Source organism: Anarhichas minor, unplaced genomic scaffold (assembly GCF_050575085.1).
Source record: "Anarhichas minor isolate MPS153535 unplaced genomic scaffold, ASM5057508v1 ptg000021l, whole genome shotgun sequence".
Classification (NCBI taxonomy): Eukaryota; Metazoa; Chordata; class Actinopteri; order Perciformes; family Anarhichadidae; genus Anarhichas; species Anarhichas minor.
Genome location: NW_027466467.1, coordinates 6,425,943 through 6,441,168, shown reverse-complemented (window position 1 = coordinate 6,441,168; position 15,226 = coordinate 6,425,943). Strand labels below are relative to the sequence as shown.

The 15,226-nt window shown below is 45.4% G+C and overlaps 2 protein-coding genes across 8 annotated transcripts in view; both read left to right on the top strand.

Moving 5' to 3' along the window:
• Positions 1 to 823: 823 nt before the first annotated feature.
• LOC142954551 (PHD finger protein 20-like) lies at positions 824 to 11,916 on the top strand. 3 transcript variants are annotated; one of them, XM_076095638.1, is made up of 16 exons: positions 824 to 971; positions 2,930 to 3,036; positions 3,631 to 3,802; positions 4,133 to 4,217; positions 4,545 to 4,621; positions 4,712 to 5,306; positions 5,425 to 5,475; positions 5,567 to 5,818; positions 6,006 to 6,200; positions 6,290 to 6,385; positions 7,518 to 7,699; positions 7,786 to 7,885; positions 8,930 to 9,125; positions 9,258 to 9,696; positions 9,962 to 10,142; positions 10,530 to 11,916. In XM_076095638.1, exons 2-16 carry the CDS (start codon positions 2,954 to 2,956, stop codon positions 10,670 to 10,672), a joined length of 2,847 nt encoding a protein of 948 aa, XP_075951753.1. In that variant the 5' UTR covers positions 824 to 971; positions 2,930 to 2,953; the 3' UTR covers positions 10,673 to 11,916. The 3 variants fall into 3 exon arrangements, with proteins under 3 accessions (XP_075951753.1, XP_075951751.1, XP_075951752.1); XM_076095636.1 differs by having other exon boundaries at positions 9,255 to 9,696; XM_076095637.1 differs by lacking the exon at positions 824 to 971 and adding an exon at positions 1,828 to 2,030 and having other exon boundaries at positions 9,255 to 9,696.
• Positions 11,917 to 12,892: 976 nt separating this feature from the next.
• LOC142954552 (protein NDRG3-like) overlaps positions 12,893 to 15,226 on the top strand; it is a 29,130-nt gene continuing 26,796 nt past the window's right edge. For 4 of the 5 annotated variants that reach the window (XR_012955732.1, XM_076095641.1, XM_076095639.1 and 1 more), the window contains exon 1: positions 12,893 to 13,050. The gene's annotated coding sequence lies outside the window, so the exon portion shown is untranslated. The remainder of the gene's footprint in view (positions 13,051 to 15,226) is intronic. The other variant, XM_076095640.1, reaches the window with a different exon arrangement.

Here is a 15,226-nt window from a genome sequence, read left to right as displayed (position 1 = left end):
CCATCCTGTCACACAGCATCACCCTCACACTCAACTGATTTGTCCTCTCATGCACATCACTGCACAAAAATCACTGTCACCTGCGTCATCTGCCACTCTCTCTGTAATCATGTATACCTGTCCGGCACTGGTGAGAAGCTCGGTAGGCAACAGAGAAAGAGGACCTCTGGCCTCAGCTTGCGGCTGACCAGCAGTTTTTATTTTCAAATCGTCCTCGACTGCAAAAAACATCAGCTTTACTTTCATTATTGTGTTTATATGAACTATGGTTTCACCACAGTGTGTTTCGTTGAGTTTATAGTGTCACAGTGTAGTTGTATCACATGTGTAAATAGTAAACCATACGTGTTGTACTTACTTTTTAATGTTTTTAAAGTAGATAGAGCGATAGAGGGAAACTCACCCACTAAATTGAGTTTAGCTTGGTCACCCTCTACTCCTGTAAATAAACAGTTACTCTGTGTGGACGATGGGTGGCGGTATGCGCCCAGAGATATTTAAATGAGAACCTGAATAATGACTTGCTCAGTGCCTTTCCTGACGTATTGGATCCAAATGCATTAAAAGACTACCAAGTTATAATAATGGCCTCCATTTGATTAATGTTGAGAATATTATTTGGTGTCAAAACACGTCCAAAAAGCTTGATTTGTTAATTTTAGATCCATTTATAAAGTATTTAAAGTGGACATAAAGATGTTAACATGCTAATGACAATACACAAACATGGCTTTTTTAAGAGCAACACAATTTTGCTTTTGTTATTTTAGGTGATAAATGCTTGAAGGCCATGGGTTGTTGGCGCATGCGCAATGTAGTGCCACAATGCCCGCGCGGGTGGTGAATGCAACTGGGAGAAATTCAACTGCGTGATCTGGAAGGAGACAGGCGGAGGCGGCGGGACCTGCACTTTGGAGGTGATTACACGGCAGATTTTATACCCAACCGGACAAAGAGGGACTGGAGAACAGGTAAGGAGCCCGTACCGAGTTCACAATCCCTAAACCGAGACCGAGGCGGGTTTGGGGGATGCGTCAACGGGTTTTTAGATGGTGTAGGTGCCGCATGTCGGCTTCTTGAGTTCAAAACAAACGTGACGAAGTAGCTAATAAAGCGTAACGTTTAAACATGGCGTTGTTATGTTCGTGTTGTTGTTGTCTCTTGTGTCGTGTCTGTTTCCCCACTTGGTGCTTTTTGAATGGCTACGTGGGTTTCTTGAGTTGGGGGGGAAGTTTATAATGCTTTGCATTTCCACGCCGCGCGTTCACAGCGCGAAAAAAGTATGACAAAGTAGGCCCTAGCGCGAGGCCCCGAAGAGCTCTCTCCGTGAGTGACCTGCTGCTTAGCCAATCAGATGCGAGTATTCCGCCCACATCAGAATCTTTCCGCCAGTCACGTTCGCCCAAAGCGCTGACGTAGGCGATGGTTTCCTCTCTCGCGCTACGCCCACTGATTATAAAAGGCTGGACAATAAAGTGGTTAAAGCAGCAGACGTCGTGAACAGTTTAATATATGGACGAACATGTTGTATTATGTTAAATGTACAGTTAATAAAATTTAAAAAAAATAATAAAAATGACGCGAGATGCTGTCCTCTCAATTTTTTATAACAGTAGAATTAAGATTAAATGAATCTTTGCAAAATATTATTGGTGTAACATTTAAATTAATCCGTTTCCTGCTTCGTGATCGTTGCATCACAAAATCTCGGTCTGTGTCGCTATCGTCTCTTGTCTGGGTTTCTTTGTGCAGGCCCATTAAAACGCACCTTTTTATATTTTACACACGCTATATTTAAACTGAATAGCATATTATGTTTGCTCTCAGATAACGCGGGAGGTGTGTGTGACTTGTCGCAGACGGAGAGCCATTAGGGTCTTTTTCCACCGTCTTCTATTGTGTCTGTATGCGTGAAATCGGCTGACCAGAAAACACGTGGGCCGAGCAGTGCGAAGATATCCGGTTTGAACGCCAATAGCTCCAGACTGCCTCCGCGATGGGGAACCGAGTCGGCTGTAACGCGGAGAACAGTAAGACGATTCTAATATATATATCATATATAGTGTAAACCTGTTTAATAAAGGGCGCCGATATCGCCCCTCCGTACTGCCTGACAAAGGAGGCGCTGTTATCCGGACGGAGTTGACGTTTTCTAGGCGAGACCGATACGATTAACCGCCTCCACCAAGCCATAGATATTCAGCAGCAGGACCCGCAGTCTGCATGTGTGATGAGACGTTGTTCGATGAGACAATGACCCAATTTACCACCAAATATACTGTTCATCTGACTGAGTATAGGCGTGATGCATTACTGCCTGATGACTGGACCAATGGGGGCTTACAGGAGGAAGTGAAAGCAAGTTCTTGTAGTCGTTCTTCTTGATATAGGGCCTGAAATAATAAAGAATACTCCGATATTGTTCATTTATGATAAAGATGCTCTGAGGAACCTGTGTGAGGTCGTGCTTAGACACCCCCTGCTGTCTCAAACCACTGGAACATCTGGTATTAGTTACGCATTTCATCACCATTTGAGGTACATGGCTCACCGTGATTATGTCACTTTCTTTTATCCCCACTGCGTTTTTCAATTTGTTTTAAAACGTGTGTAGCTGCAGTGTGTGGTTAGATTGGTAATATGTTTTTTTTCTCTCCCGAGTCTGGACTGCATCATTGTTCATACAGTGGGTGGGCCACACCAAAGATTGCTACTATGGTGCAAAGCTGTGATTTGGTCAAATAATTGTTAGCGACGAGCCGAGAGAGAGACAAGGCCGATTGCAGGATAGTCTGTGAAGGCCTTGATAGTCGAGTGTGTTGTGTGCTTGGGTTCGGCACAATGTGTGTTTCTCAGTAGTTGTACACAAAGTCATAGGAGGTTGAGATATGATTGGTATGTTTATTGGTTAATGTGTGTGTGTGTACAGGAAGGGAGCCTTGATGTGGGCAGTATGAGTAAGACGCCCCCTAACAGAAGAGGGATATCTTTTGAGGTGGGAGCTCAGCTTGAGGCCAGAGACACCCTCAAAAACTGGTGAGTCATGGCCTCGCTCATTCCTCCCCCATCCCTGTGACCGTTCACTTCCCCTCACTCTCACCCTCCCCCTCATAAATTCTCATTCTCTCCATTTTTTGGGGCCCGGGTTCAGCCATTGTGTACGTCCCACCAAAACGTTAAAAAAAGAAGGAAGCCAGTAAAAAGCAGTGAAGGCAATGAAATAATCTGTGACTGTTAAATCGTATTATAAATCATGATGATGGTTTTAATATGCTAAAGATAGAAATGAAGATAGTCATTGTGACATTTTTTAAAAGCAAACCACGTGAATTTGGTGTCAAAAGCACAATAATGTGAGCAGTGTTTTGGAAAGACCTCTCAGCAGTCTTTTTGACGGACAGACACAAAACATACAGTTGAGATTGGTCCTATTCAACTCCTGGCTGTACTGAAAAACATTATACTAGCGTGTCCATTCGCACACCATCCTCTCATGATTCTTTAGGTTTTTGACGTTTTCTAGATTGACTAATCTCTCCTGACCTCTATTATATGTTTAAAAAGGATAAGGAACTTGAAAACCTCTCCCCCGTCCCATCACACATCATTGAGTTTCTTTTTGTCGCGTAGGTATGCTGCCAACATAGAGAAGGTCGACAACGAAGAGGAGAAAGTACTTATCCATTACCGCCAGTGGAGCCACCGGTACGACGAGTGGTTTGACTGGACTAGTCCGTACCTGAGGCCCGTGGAGAGGGTTCAGCTGCGGCGGCAGGGCCTGAACGACGACGCTCCCGAACCTGTAAGCATTCAGCGCTTCTCCTGCCAGCTTTGGCCTCTGTTACATAAAGAAATTATACATTCTGCCTTATTTATTGGTTATGTTGTGTTCCTCTCGCCTTTGTTTGTTGTGTATATCTGCATTGAGGGGTTCTTAAGCTTTATCTTTTCTCCAAAAGCTGAAACATGATACTGGGGTTTTATTTGCATAAGCTAAATGGATATCTGTTACTTTTACCCACGAGTAAAAATTGTACCACTATGCCGTCGACAGTGCGCCGACAGTGCTGGTTTTGTTACTATTTACCAGCTCCAGTATGTCCCTGACCGAGTGTCTCCGTCCTCCTTCCAGGACTTTCAGGTGAACGACAAGGTCCTGGCTAGCTGGTCCGACTGCCGCTTCTACCCCGCTAAGGTCATTTCTGTCAACAAAGATGGTGGGTACCAATAACTTCTATCTATCTTAAAACAGTTTAAATATATGGAGACATACTACTTCAGGTTAAGATCTTTTTTGGAGGACGATAACACTTTTCCTCTTGTTATTCAAGTTGTGTGCTTACAGTACAAGATTGTGCAATATGGAGCACATGGTAGACTGACATGTTTATAGTTTCACTTTTGTTTTTAAAAAGGAAGCTGTGGCTTTCAATAGTGTCTGATGCACAAGTACAAAACTCACACTAACAACAGAGATAACTGTTTAATGGGCTACTTGACTGGCTGGCTCTGGTGTAAAACATGTTCTCCTTTGTCCCCCTCAGCATCCTACACTGTGAAGTTCTACGATGGTGTAATCCAGACAGTGAAGGGGATACACGTGAAGCCATTTATTAAAGAGGTACATGTAAGAAGTGAGCATAAACGTCTGTAAAAAGTGCCATTTTCTGCTCGTTTTCCTCAACTTCCTCTCTGTCCTGCCTCCAAATAGAGAGGTGGTGTTGGTGGAGCAGGGAAGTCTCGGTCCTCTGAAAGGAACATGGTTAGGAGGGCCCCGAACCGCAGGGACCGGAGGCCCCAGGAGAACGGAGGCCCCAAGAACAAGCGGCCCAGACGCAGCACGTCCGACCAGGAGGAGGACAGCAACAGCGAGGACGAGGAGCGGGACGAGGGGATGGTCAACGAGAAGAACAAGAAAACAAACGGTGAGGTCGAGGCCGCGCCCACGCCCGCGCCCGCTATCAAACAGGAAGAGGAAATAAAAGAGGAAGCAGACCAGAACAAGGCCGGGGGTGTAGAAAAGGGAACAGGACTCACAAACGGGGTGACAGTGAAAGAAGAAGAAGATGAGCGTAGCGAGGACAGGTGTCACGTAAACGGAGAGGTGAAAAAGGAAGAGGTGGAAACGGAACCGAGTGGAACAAAGCCATACGCAGTCGTGTCCACGCAGACGTCGGCACAGATGGAGCAGGTGCCTGTCCCTATGACAACCACAGAGTCCAATGGAGACGCAGAGCAGAAGCCGAACGTCCAATCGGAAAGCGCTCAGCCGGCAGCGGATGTGCCGCCTCCCCAGCCTGTGAAACGTAAGTGTTGATGAAGTCGATTAGCAGACGATTCATTGGATCTGTAGAGTTGTGAAAACGGGCATATTTGAAGGCGTAAGCGAATAAAATAAGTCTCTTTTCTTTTGCCTTTCGGTAGCGGTAAGAAAACAGGGTTTCCACAACCCCAACAGATTCAGCAGGGAGCCATGTGAGTACAACGCAGAACCTATCGCACACATACAGCCATCACTGCCATTCTTTGATGTACTTTATTCACTTCATGTCGCTCCTTGTTTCAGTGTACCGAGTAATCAAAAACCAACCTCCCCCCGTCTTGTCCATCAACCTCGACCACAACCCGTTTAAGTGCAGCGCTCCCGGCTGCACGAAGTCATTCCGAAAGGCCAAGCTGCTGCACTACCACATGAAATATTACCACGGCGAGGAGCAGCCTCTGGAGGGGGTCCAGACCCGGGCCTCCGAGAAGCAGGCCGCCCCCCCCACCGGGTTGGACGGCCCGAAAAGAAGGAGAACCATCTCTGCCTCTATGCGTGAGCTCCTCTCTAGTTTCACCTCTGTCCTGATTGAAATGCTGAATCATGACATGCTTTAATTGATGAGCATCATTTTCTTAATAAACAAGGCTGCGTTGTAAATATTGCGCTTCCAGCCACGCGATATATAGATCAGGGTTTTTGGGCTTTTTCTTTGATGTTTTTTTTTTTTTCTTTTCCTCAGACTCTGTTGGGCCGGCCACAGCTCCCCGTGGTGAGGTGAAAACTGCAGGCAGGCGCACATCAGCCCCACCTGCAGTCAACACCCAGGGCCACCAGCAGAGGGCGCTGCTGAGGGAGAAGAGCAAGGAGAACCAGCTGGACAGGAACGGATGCCAGCAGCAGGACAAAGACTTGGACAGGAGTGGCTTTGACGTTGGTAGGTGTCGTGCAGTACGAGTGGAGAGAATGAATTGTGATTACTGTGCACATGCGAGGCTTTAACTCTTGCCACATAACGGTCCCCAGGGTCGGTAAAAGATAAACTGAAGGAGAAACCGAAACAGAAGGACTTCCTCCGCATTAAACTAAAGAAGAAGAAGAAGAAAAAGAAGGCCAAGTCCGGTAAGAACGGGTTCCCCGGCGTCGGGCCTCCTCTCATATCTGCTGCTCTGCATGTGCACCCACTGTGACTCTCCTGCAAAGCATTGAGCACTCCTCCATTCACTGCTCTTTGGTGTGCTGGCTGAGCCTTGAGTGTGTGGGAGAAGTGTTGCATCTGTCGCTGGCCTCTTGTCACTCAATCCGAACGCTCCAACTCGTTCCTTTAACGTCGGGGCTTCTCGCTTTTGCTCTCATATATACGACGACGCGGCTGCGGATGAAAAGCCAGATTTAGTTGTGATATTGCCTAATCCACACACAAATCAAACACCGTTCTCTCTAGTCCTAGTTCGCATTCACATGTAGGTACAGTAGCTTTGGCAGATAATGCCAGTTAAAAATTTAAATGCCTGGAAGACGGGCCGCTATTGATTTTTGTCCCCGACTGTTCTCGAGTCTATTATTTGTCCATGTTTGTTTTGCCACAGTTTGTCGTCCCCCCCCCCCCCCTCCCCTCCCCCTGATGGCCGTTTGTTAAGCATTTCCAAAGTTGACATTTTGTTCTACATCTGCTTCCCCTCCCCCTCCCCTCCCCTCCCCTTCCCTGTATTGACAGACTACACAGGTAGTGAGGAGAATATTGACATCTCAGTATTGGGTCTTCAGTCCAAATTGAATTTGCCACTCAAATTCCCCCCCTCACACAATCACAAGCCTGAGGCCTACGGCAGCAGGCCCGGATACAGCTGCTCACAGCAGATACATGTGGATGGTGGGTATCTGTGTGTGTGTGTGTGTGTGTGTGTGTGTACTGCACGTGGCTTCCTCTCCCCTCCATTCCTCTATTCCCTCTGGATTCAATCCATCATGTTGTTCTAGTCTGATATGCATCATACCTGTTATGTGTCCAAATGTTACTCATAACAACACATCATGACCTGCAGAGTGAAACTAGCTGCTGCTGCAGATCAAATCAATACTTTTTAAACGCTTGGTTGATTGAATCCTGAGCTGTTCTTTGCTGCTACGGCTTGCTTCGTTAAAACTCGCACAATGCGACAAGTTTTGAATCGGATAAAGAACATGCATTTAGCTAAATCGTGTCATTCTCGTAACAATGAAACAATATGTGTGTTTGTTCCTGTTACGGTAGATGAGGACAGCATCAGTGACTGGTCCACTGACAGCTGTGGGTGGAGCGACGATGACTTCGGGGTGGATTTGGACGTCACCACGCCTCCCCTGAGCGTGGACTCCGGGGCCGTGGACACAAGTGACCAAGAGATCGTGCGATGTATCTGTGAGGTGGAGGAAGAGAATGACTTCATGATCCAGGTGAGTCTATTTTTAAAGCGTTGAAAGCTCTTTTTGTGTTAGTCTTAGGGTTGCATTTCTATAAAACATGCGTGTCCTTCCCTCAGTGTGAAGATTGTTTGTGCTGGCAGCACGGCACCTGCATGGGCCTGCTGGAAGACAATGTTCCAGACCGATACACCTGCCACATCTGTAGAGACCCACCAGGTGAGGGGGGGGGGGACACATCACCACCTTTTAGCTTTAAAGTATACATAATTCAAATGTGTTGACATCAGAGCATCCGTTTGGCTGGTCTGGTAGAGAGCACTGCAGGCTTCCTCCTCCTAACGAAGCATCATCTGCCATCTAGTGGACAATAAGAATAATGACAGTGTGTACAGTTAACAGTGCGTTGTGTAATAATGCTGTGATTCTGAAATTCACAGTTTTTCAGTGCTTCAGATAAACTGAAGCATGTTAATTTGCATTCATCATTATCATCAAACAGGGAAACTTCAGGATGTTTGCAGATTGTCTTTTGGCTCATTGATTTGTAAAAGAATAAGAAGTATAAGTATCGTCCCCTGGCCTGAACACTGCTGGCCATGAATTCTTTCAGCATTAAGCAGAAAATAGTCAGAGATAATATCGGCGTATAGAGGGCTTAGTGTGTCCACAGTAAATGTGGAAATGAAGAGAAAAAGATAAACTTGTTTTAGGAGCAAACGCTGCCACGGTGAAGGAGAGCGAGCTGCTATTCATGACCAGAGCAAGTGGAACACATCGCCTATAAAACCGAGAAATGTTGACCGACTCAGCACTGGGCTTGTTCTTATTGCTGATTGGACTAATGTTCTCTGCCTTACATAAGAGTAGTTAATGTTAATGGGAATTATTTGGGTTGTGATATTAAAGATAAGCTCATAATGTTGAACAGAACATGATGTGATATAATCTCACCCAGCACAGACACACACACGTTTAACAGGGAGCCGTTGTTTGAACGGAGGAGACATTACTCTTTAATAGATTTTTTTTTTAAGTTTAAATACTTTAAATAAACTCTTAAAACTATTTTAGACTTGTATATCTAACTCTACTGCAGAGAGCTTCAAGGTTTGATCATTTCAAAGCTCAGCCAAGCCTCAGGATGACTGTTCAAAACCTTTGATCCAAATGAAATTGCTCTTGATCGCTTTACTTACTAGTGCATTTTGCAATTCAGTCATTGCATTTGATAAACATTTGCAATGTGTTCGTTATTTCCAGGTCAGAGGCAGAGTCTGCGCTACTGGTACGACCGTGAGTGGTTGAGCAGTGGTCACATGTACGGCTTGTCCTTCCTGGATGAGAACTACTCTCACCAAAACGCCAAGAAGATCACCACCACCCACCAGCTGCTGGGAGACGTGCACCACGTGGTCGAGATTCTCAACGGGCTGCAGCTCAAGATGAGCATCCTACAGTGAGTACAGCAGGAAGACACTCACAGTACATGTGGATCATGACAGAAATGATTGTTTTCTTGCCCGGTTTCTATTAAACGTTTCATTATTTACTCGTTTTATTTTAATCTTTCCTTTTGGCTTTTCAGTAGCAATACCCACCCAGACCTGCAGCTGTGGCGGCAGCCCTGGAAGCACTTGGAGCGGTCGCGGACCGCCTCGGACTCGTGGCGCGGCAGTGACGCCGCTCCATCTCCCGCGACTCCCGACGAGGACATGAGCCGAGGGGAAATTCTAATGTCCAACGCTCTGGAGAAGCTGAGCCGGGCGGCCACAGCCGCCACCACCTCCTCGTCCGGCTCCTCCTTCCCCTTCCCGTCCTTCCAGGACTCGTACATTATCAGCGAACATTGCTACCAGAAGCCGAGGGCGTATTACCCGGCAGTGGAGCAGAGGCTGGTGGTGGAGACCCGACAGGGCTCTGAGCTGGAGGACAGCATGAGGAGCACGGAGGAGCTGTTGGAGCGGGAGCAGCGCTACGGAAGCCTGCTGGAGACAGACAAGCCCAAATCAACTGGCACCAATTACAAGGTTAGGACTTGTTCCACAAAGTGCAGTCTGTGTGGTCACTATAGACGAGTGAAATGAGCTCACACCATTCTGTAGAATGTTACATTAGATGCAGGTAAGTGACGGTGACATTACAGCTGAGTCACTCCAGCGATTCAAGGTTTTGTCTGACCACCAATCTCTAAATCTTTTTGGTTGTTTTGTCTCTTGTGTGTTTGTATAAAGAGGTCTAAACCTGCTTGTTATGAAAAATCTTGTCTTGCCGATTTCCCCTGAACGCCACCAGGCTTCGATGGGTGGCTCTTGGTCCCAGGCTGAGACGAGGGAGGAGGGAGGACGAGGTCCCGGAGAGGCTTCCGATAACAGCAGGCAGCATCAACAGAGGCAGATCAACCTGCTGGATCACATAGACTCGGTCCAGGATGAGGTCTCGCACCGGATGGACTTCATTGAGAGGGAGCTGGACGGTAAGACCTATGGAGGCGTTGACCTGGTCTCTTTAGCAGGCCACGAAACTTTGAGCCTAGATGTAAAGAAATGTTGAAGATGACGCCTAAAAGGCTTTAACAAGGTTCGTCATTCCTGACTAACACAGTGTTGAGAACTGGGTCAGGCACACATGTACAATTTAAGAAGCACTCGGAGTTGAGCCCTCAATAAAGACACATTTGCTTTTGATGATTCATGATATTATTCAACAGCTCAGAGCACATTGTCAGGCACTAGTGGTTGAGAGGATTGCATCAAAGCCAGCATAATGAAACACTCCCAATGCGGTGTGTCTTTAAGAACAGGATAGTGTTTGTGTGTCACCATGGGCTCTGCTAACCTCTGGTTCTTCTGCCCCCCCTCAGTGCTGGAGAGCTGGCTGGACTACACCGGGGAGCTGGAGCCTCCTGAACCTTTGGCCCGTCTGCCTCAGCTCAAACAACGCATGAAGCGGCTGCTGACACAGCTGGGAAAGGTGCAGCAGATCGCCCTGTTCAGCTCCACATGAGGGCGCCAGAGAACAGCGTCAGTCAGTCAGTCAGTTGGTCGGGCAGTCGGTCGGTCGGTCGGTCGGTCCCCACACGGCATGCAGGAGCAGTGCAGCGGAGGAAAGCCCACTGGTCTCTGGCTGCAAAGATAACGACGATTAGTGCAAGGCTTGGATTGTTCCGCACATTCTCCGTGACCAGACTTAAAAAAAAAAAGGTTCTGTGTGGTGTAATCTGATGCTGCAGCCAGCCAGTGTCATATATTAACGTTTTATATGAACATGTAATGGAAAGCCGGCATCATAAATCAGGACGAAACACAAAAAGTAACCTCGTAAACGCAGGAGAAACTCCTCCGGACTAGATTCCACTTCTATGGTTCCCATGCAACTCTAAACCTAATGAATGCCTTTTTGTCTGAGCTACTGCTTAACGTTGCCCTGTCTCTCTCTCTCTCTCTTTCTCTCTCTCTCTCTCTCTCTCTCTCTCAGTACACAGTGCTTTACACGCAGAAGCTTTATATTTTCAAATTGCAATTCAGTTCTTTGCAATAGTTTTCAAATGCTCACTGTTTGTTTTTTTTCATCAACAATGTCCCAAAGTTCCATTTTGGTCACCCGTCACGTCATACTGCATAAAAACTCTTTGCTGCAGGTGTGGACAGACAGTAACTTGAAGACACTGAAACAAGCTGTCTCTACAAATAATTAGTTCTGCTTTTGATCTACTCAAGGAGTTTGTTTTTTTTACTACACTGTGAAGTTATTTCTGTCTGGAATCAAAGGCATCTTATTGTTTTCTGTTTTTAGAGACGTAACAAGTGTGATTTCTGTTCCGTCTGAAACGGTAATGCTTCTTCTTTTCTAACGGTCTTCTCACGGGTGTTACGGTTTTATAAGTTAATCTCTCTGTGTTTGTTAGTTACTGCATCCTTTACTTCAGTTTAGCATCGTTTAGCATCGCTGACCCACGATTCACTGTAACGTGGACGTGTCTTTTTTTCAGCTAGCATCTCGTGCTTTGACAAATACGACTGAAGACATGCAAAGTTTTCTTTTCCGTTTCGTCTGTTTATTTACAGTATTTGGCTTGTTTGTAAATATGTTATTCAAAGAAATGTGCTCTTCTTTATTGAAAACATCCTCCAAATCCATTTATTGTATGCTACTGTACTGTAAGTGTGTGGCTTAGAAGCAGGGAAATGTCAAAAACAATGCAAACAGATCTGTTGGTACATAAATAAACTATCATTCTTATTAATCACCACGGGCATATTCTTGGCGTTTTTCAAAAAGTTTGAAGATTTCCTCCTCGTCCTGTTTATCCCTCTGACATCAACACCACCAGTGCTGTTAACGGTTGCATCATTAACATGTTTGTGCTCTTATACAATCGGATTGAAGTTGAGGGCAGCGGGTAGTAGCCTCGAAGGGCTGCGCTCAAAACTAGAGGAAACTCTGCTGATGTGCCACTGAGCAAGGCATTCGACCAACAGCTCTACAGTAAAGCTGCTCGTGACCAAAAACAGCCCTGGTTGCACTAGACTGCTGCAGTTTGGGTGAATTCTGTAAATGAGAACGACTTTTATGGAAGATTGCGTGCATACTTTGATGAAATGTGTTTTTTATTACGTAGCAGATTTGGGTTGGTTACATAATCAGATTGAAAATAGAAACTTGATGGGAATTCTAATCGTTAATCTCCAAAATTTGAGCCAGCATCATGTCAGTCGGTCGGGCATCATGTCAGTCATCAGGACAAATATGTTCCTCACGAACATTGTCGTTGGACTATTACCAAAACATGGGACAAAGACAAATACCCTTAATTAAAAAAAAAAAATGCTATTATCTCACCACCTCTTATCAAAAGTGAGCATTTACTCTCAGACATGTGCTGTCCGCCTTCTATTTTAACCCAAGACTGCTGAAATAATGTTGGTATATACATCATGAAACTAACTTTAAGGTCGTGAATGCAGTTTAAATACATTTTATTTATCAGAAACAGTACAGGTAGTGCGAGCCCTCTTCATGTTGCTTCCCCCGAGTCTCGTCCTCGTCATTTTGGAGCGGAGTGAGACCTCCTACTGCCTCCTCTTATCTGTTGTGCAACGCCTCCTCTCATTGGCTCCTCCTGTCTGTGCTGTGCAACGCCTTCTCTCATTGGCTCCTCCTGTCTGTGGGTGTGCACCGCCTCCTCCCATTGGCTCCTCCTCGGTGTCTGCGACGCAGCGCGTAGTTCCGCCCCAGAGTCACATCGAAATACTAGTTGAGGCAGACGAGAGAGAGAGCGGCGTGTACTGTACACCTAAATATTAACATTTCCTTTAATACTCAACAATATACTCGGAGAGGAATTAGCCGGAAGCCAGCCGACACTCATTTTTACCGACAAGGTGAGTCTTAAATCCGTGTTTTCGCGGTAGTTTCTTCCCGTTTATCTGCAGATGTGCTCGATGCCACAGGAGATTATCTGCAGCTCAATTGAATGGAGTTTATTTCGCTGCTTCTCTCAACACTAAATGCGACATGACGACTATTTTCACACCGTATGTTCATTGTTGTCGATGCGGTATGTTTTGGTATTAGTTTGTTGTTTTCTGTTAGATTGTCTACGTGCTAAATAATAACTTAATATAATGAAACGAGGCCTGTCACGATGCGTTATACATCGTGAAATTACCGAGCTAAAAACAGCTGAAGAAATGTTGTCGAATAGCTTAAAGCTTGATGAATTTTAACACAGTGATACAGTTCAAACTCAGGAATAACGTCAGGTATTATCCTAATATACTGATAAGTTACCAGTTTTAGGTTTCTAGGTTATAAACTCATTGTCATGTGTAATCAAATACAAGCTTTACAACCAGGTTTATTAGAGGAATATTAATATTGTTTTTAGTTTGAACAGGAACTCTTGAACGCTACTTAAAAAGGCCCAAACACTGTGTGTTGAATGTGTCTTGTCTCTCATGGTGTCACTATTCTGTAGATTAATCTGCACATTTTTCCAAAACACTTCGACACAGTCACGAGTCGACACATGTCAGATCCATCGTTATCCACCAGATCAGTCATGATGATGATGATGTAGCTGCAGGTGTGACACCATTCAGACACCACGTGACATGTGACAATGTCAGTGGTTACCATGTGAAGGTCACCCAGGTGGGAAGTGTAAAAGAGAGAGAGGGCTTCAGGTGTTTCCTCAAATCCCTAAAATAACCACATCTGGGGATGTATTTTAAAAAAGGACATGTTCTACAGTTTCCCCAGTAAAACTAGTAAAGTACTAAAGACAGTAAAGTAATCATAGTTATAGGAAAAATATTAAATACCTTTTTAAGTTTGCATTAAGTACCACAGGCACAGAATACACAATCTGTGTATTACAGCCTTAATTCTGGCATCTAACAGTTTTTTTTAGTATGTATTGTTTCATGGTGTCAATTCAGGTGTTCTATCTCCCACAATGCCCCCCAGCAGTGTCACATGATCAGTAAGGCTTGAGTGGTGCTTACACAACAAGCAACTGCCCGGCGCGTTTGTTGTCTTTGACAACATTGTTGTAAAAGACGGTTGCGAAGCCTTGAAAAACAGAATAAGTACGAACAGAAAGCTTCTGTCTTTTGTTTCGTTCGCAGGAGAACGAGCAGGCGGTGGGTACAGTTTGAGGTTTATTGCCGTATCGTTAGAAGCAATCCACTCCTAGTTGATTATTAGGCCGAGTGAAAACGTACTGCCTAACTAAAGGGAGTGTTCAAAGTTGTTAATTAAGCCGCACACAGGACACGTGTTAGCCTCCAACGACATTTGAGTAATTTGGAATGGATTCATGGGATTTAAGTCCTCAGAGACATTAAAACAAACTTGCCTGAGCATAATGCAACAGTACTTAATATTGCATTAATTCTGTAAGTGAATGATCTAAAGTATCACCGTCAAGAAACGACACTATTAAGGTGCCTTTCGGGCTTGTTTTGCTACTTACACGTGCATTATTTCGGGGATTACAGAGCACAGGACAAGCGAGAAGTGCTGTTGTGTTAGAAGAGGATTTGTTGCAGGGATGAATGTCGGGATGTGAGGGAATAACGCTCACTAGAGAGAGACGGAGACAGTAATTAAGCCACTGTGCTGACAGTCAGTCTGCCTGGTGTTCACTCTCACCTCAGCATTCTACAGCAGAGCAAAACACAACCTGCGCCACAGACACGGACATTTGCCGGGACTTCTTGTCACAGTTGGAAATAAACCCCAGGTTTTTATGAGGAAAAGCTCTCTGGCGCTGCTGTTGTGTGTTTTTGTAACCGGACTGCATCTGTAATTTAAGCTGCACTGGGCCCGAGAGTTTCAGCACAAAAACAGCTGATGCAAACTATTCCAGGTGAGCTACTTCTATTTCCCTTGACCCCAGCTGAACTCGCTCCGTCGGTCTTTACTCTGGGATGAAATTGAGGATGAATATACTTGTAGAAAACAAGGAAATGACAAAAACACGAGAGCCGGTCGCTAGCGGGGTTTGTGTGCAGTGGTGGCGGGGTCCACACATTTATCAGACACCCTCATCTG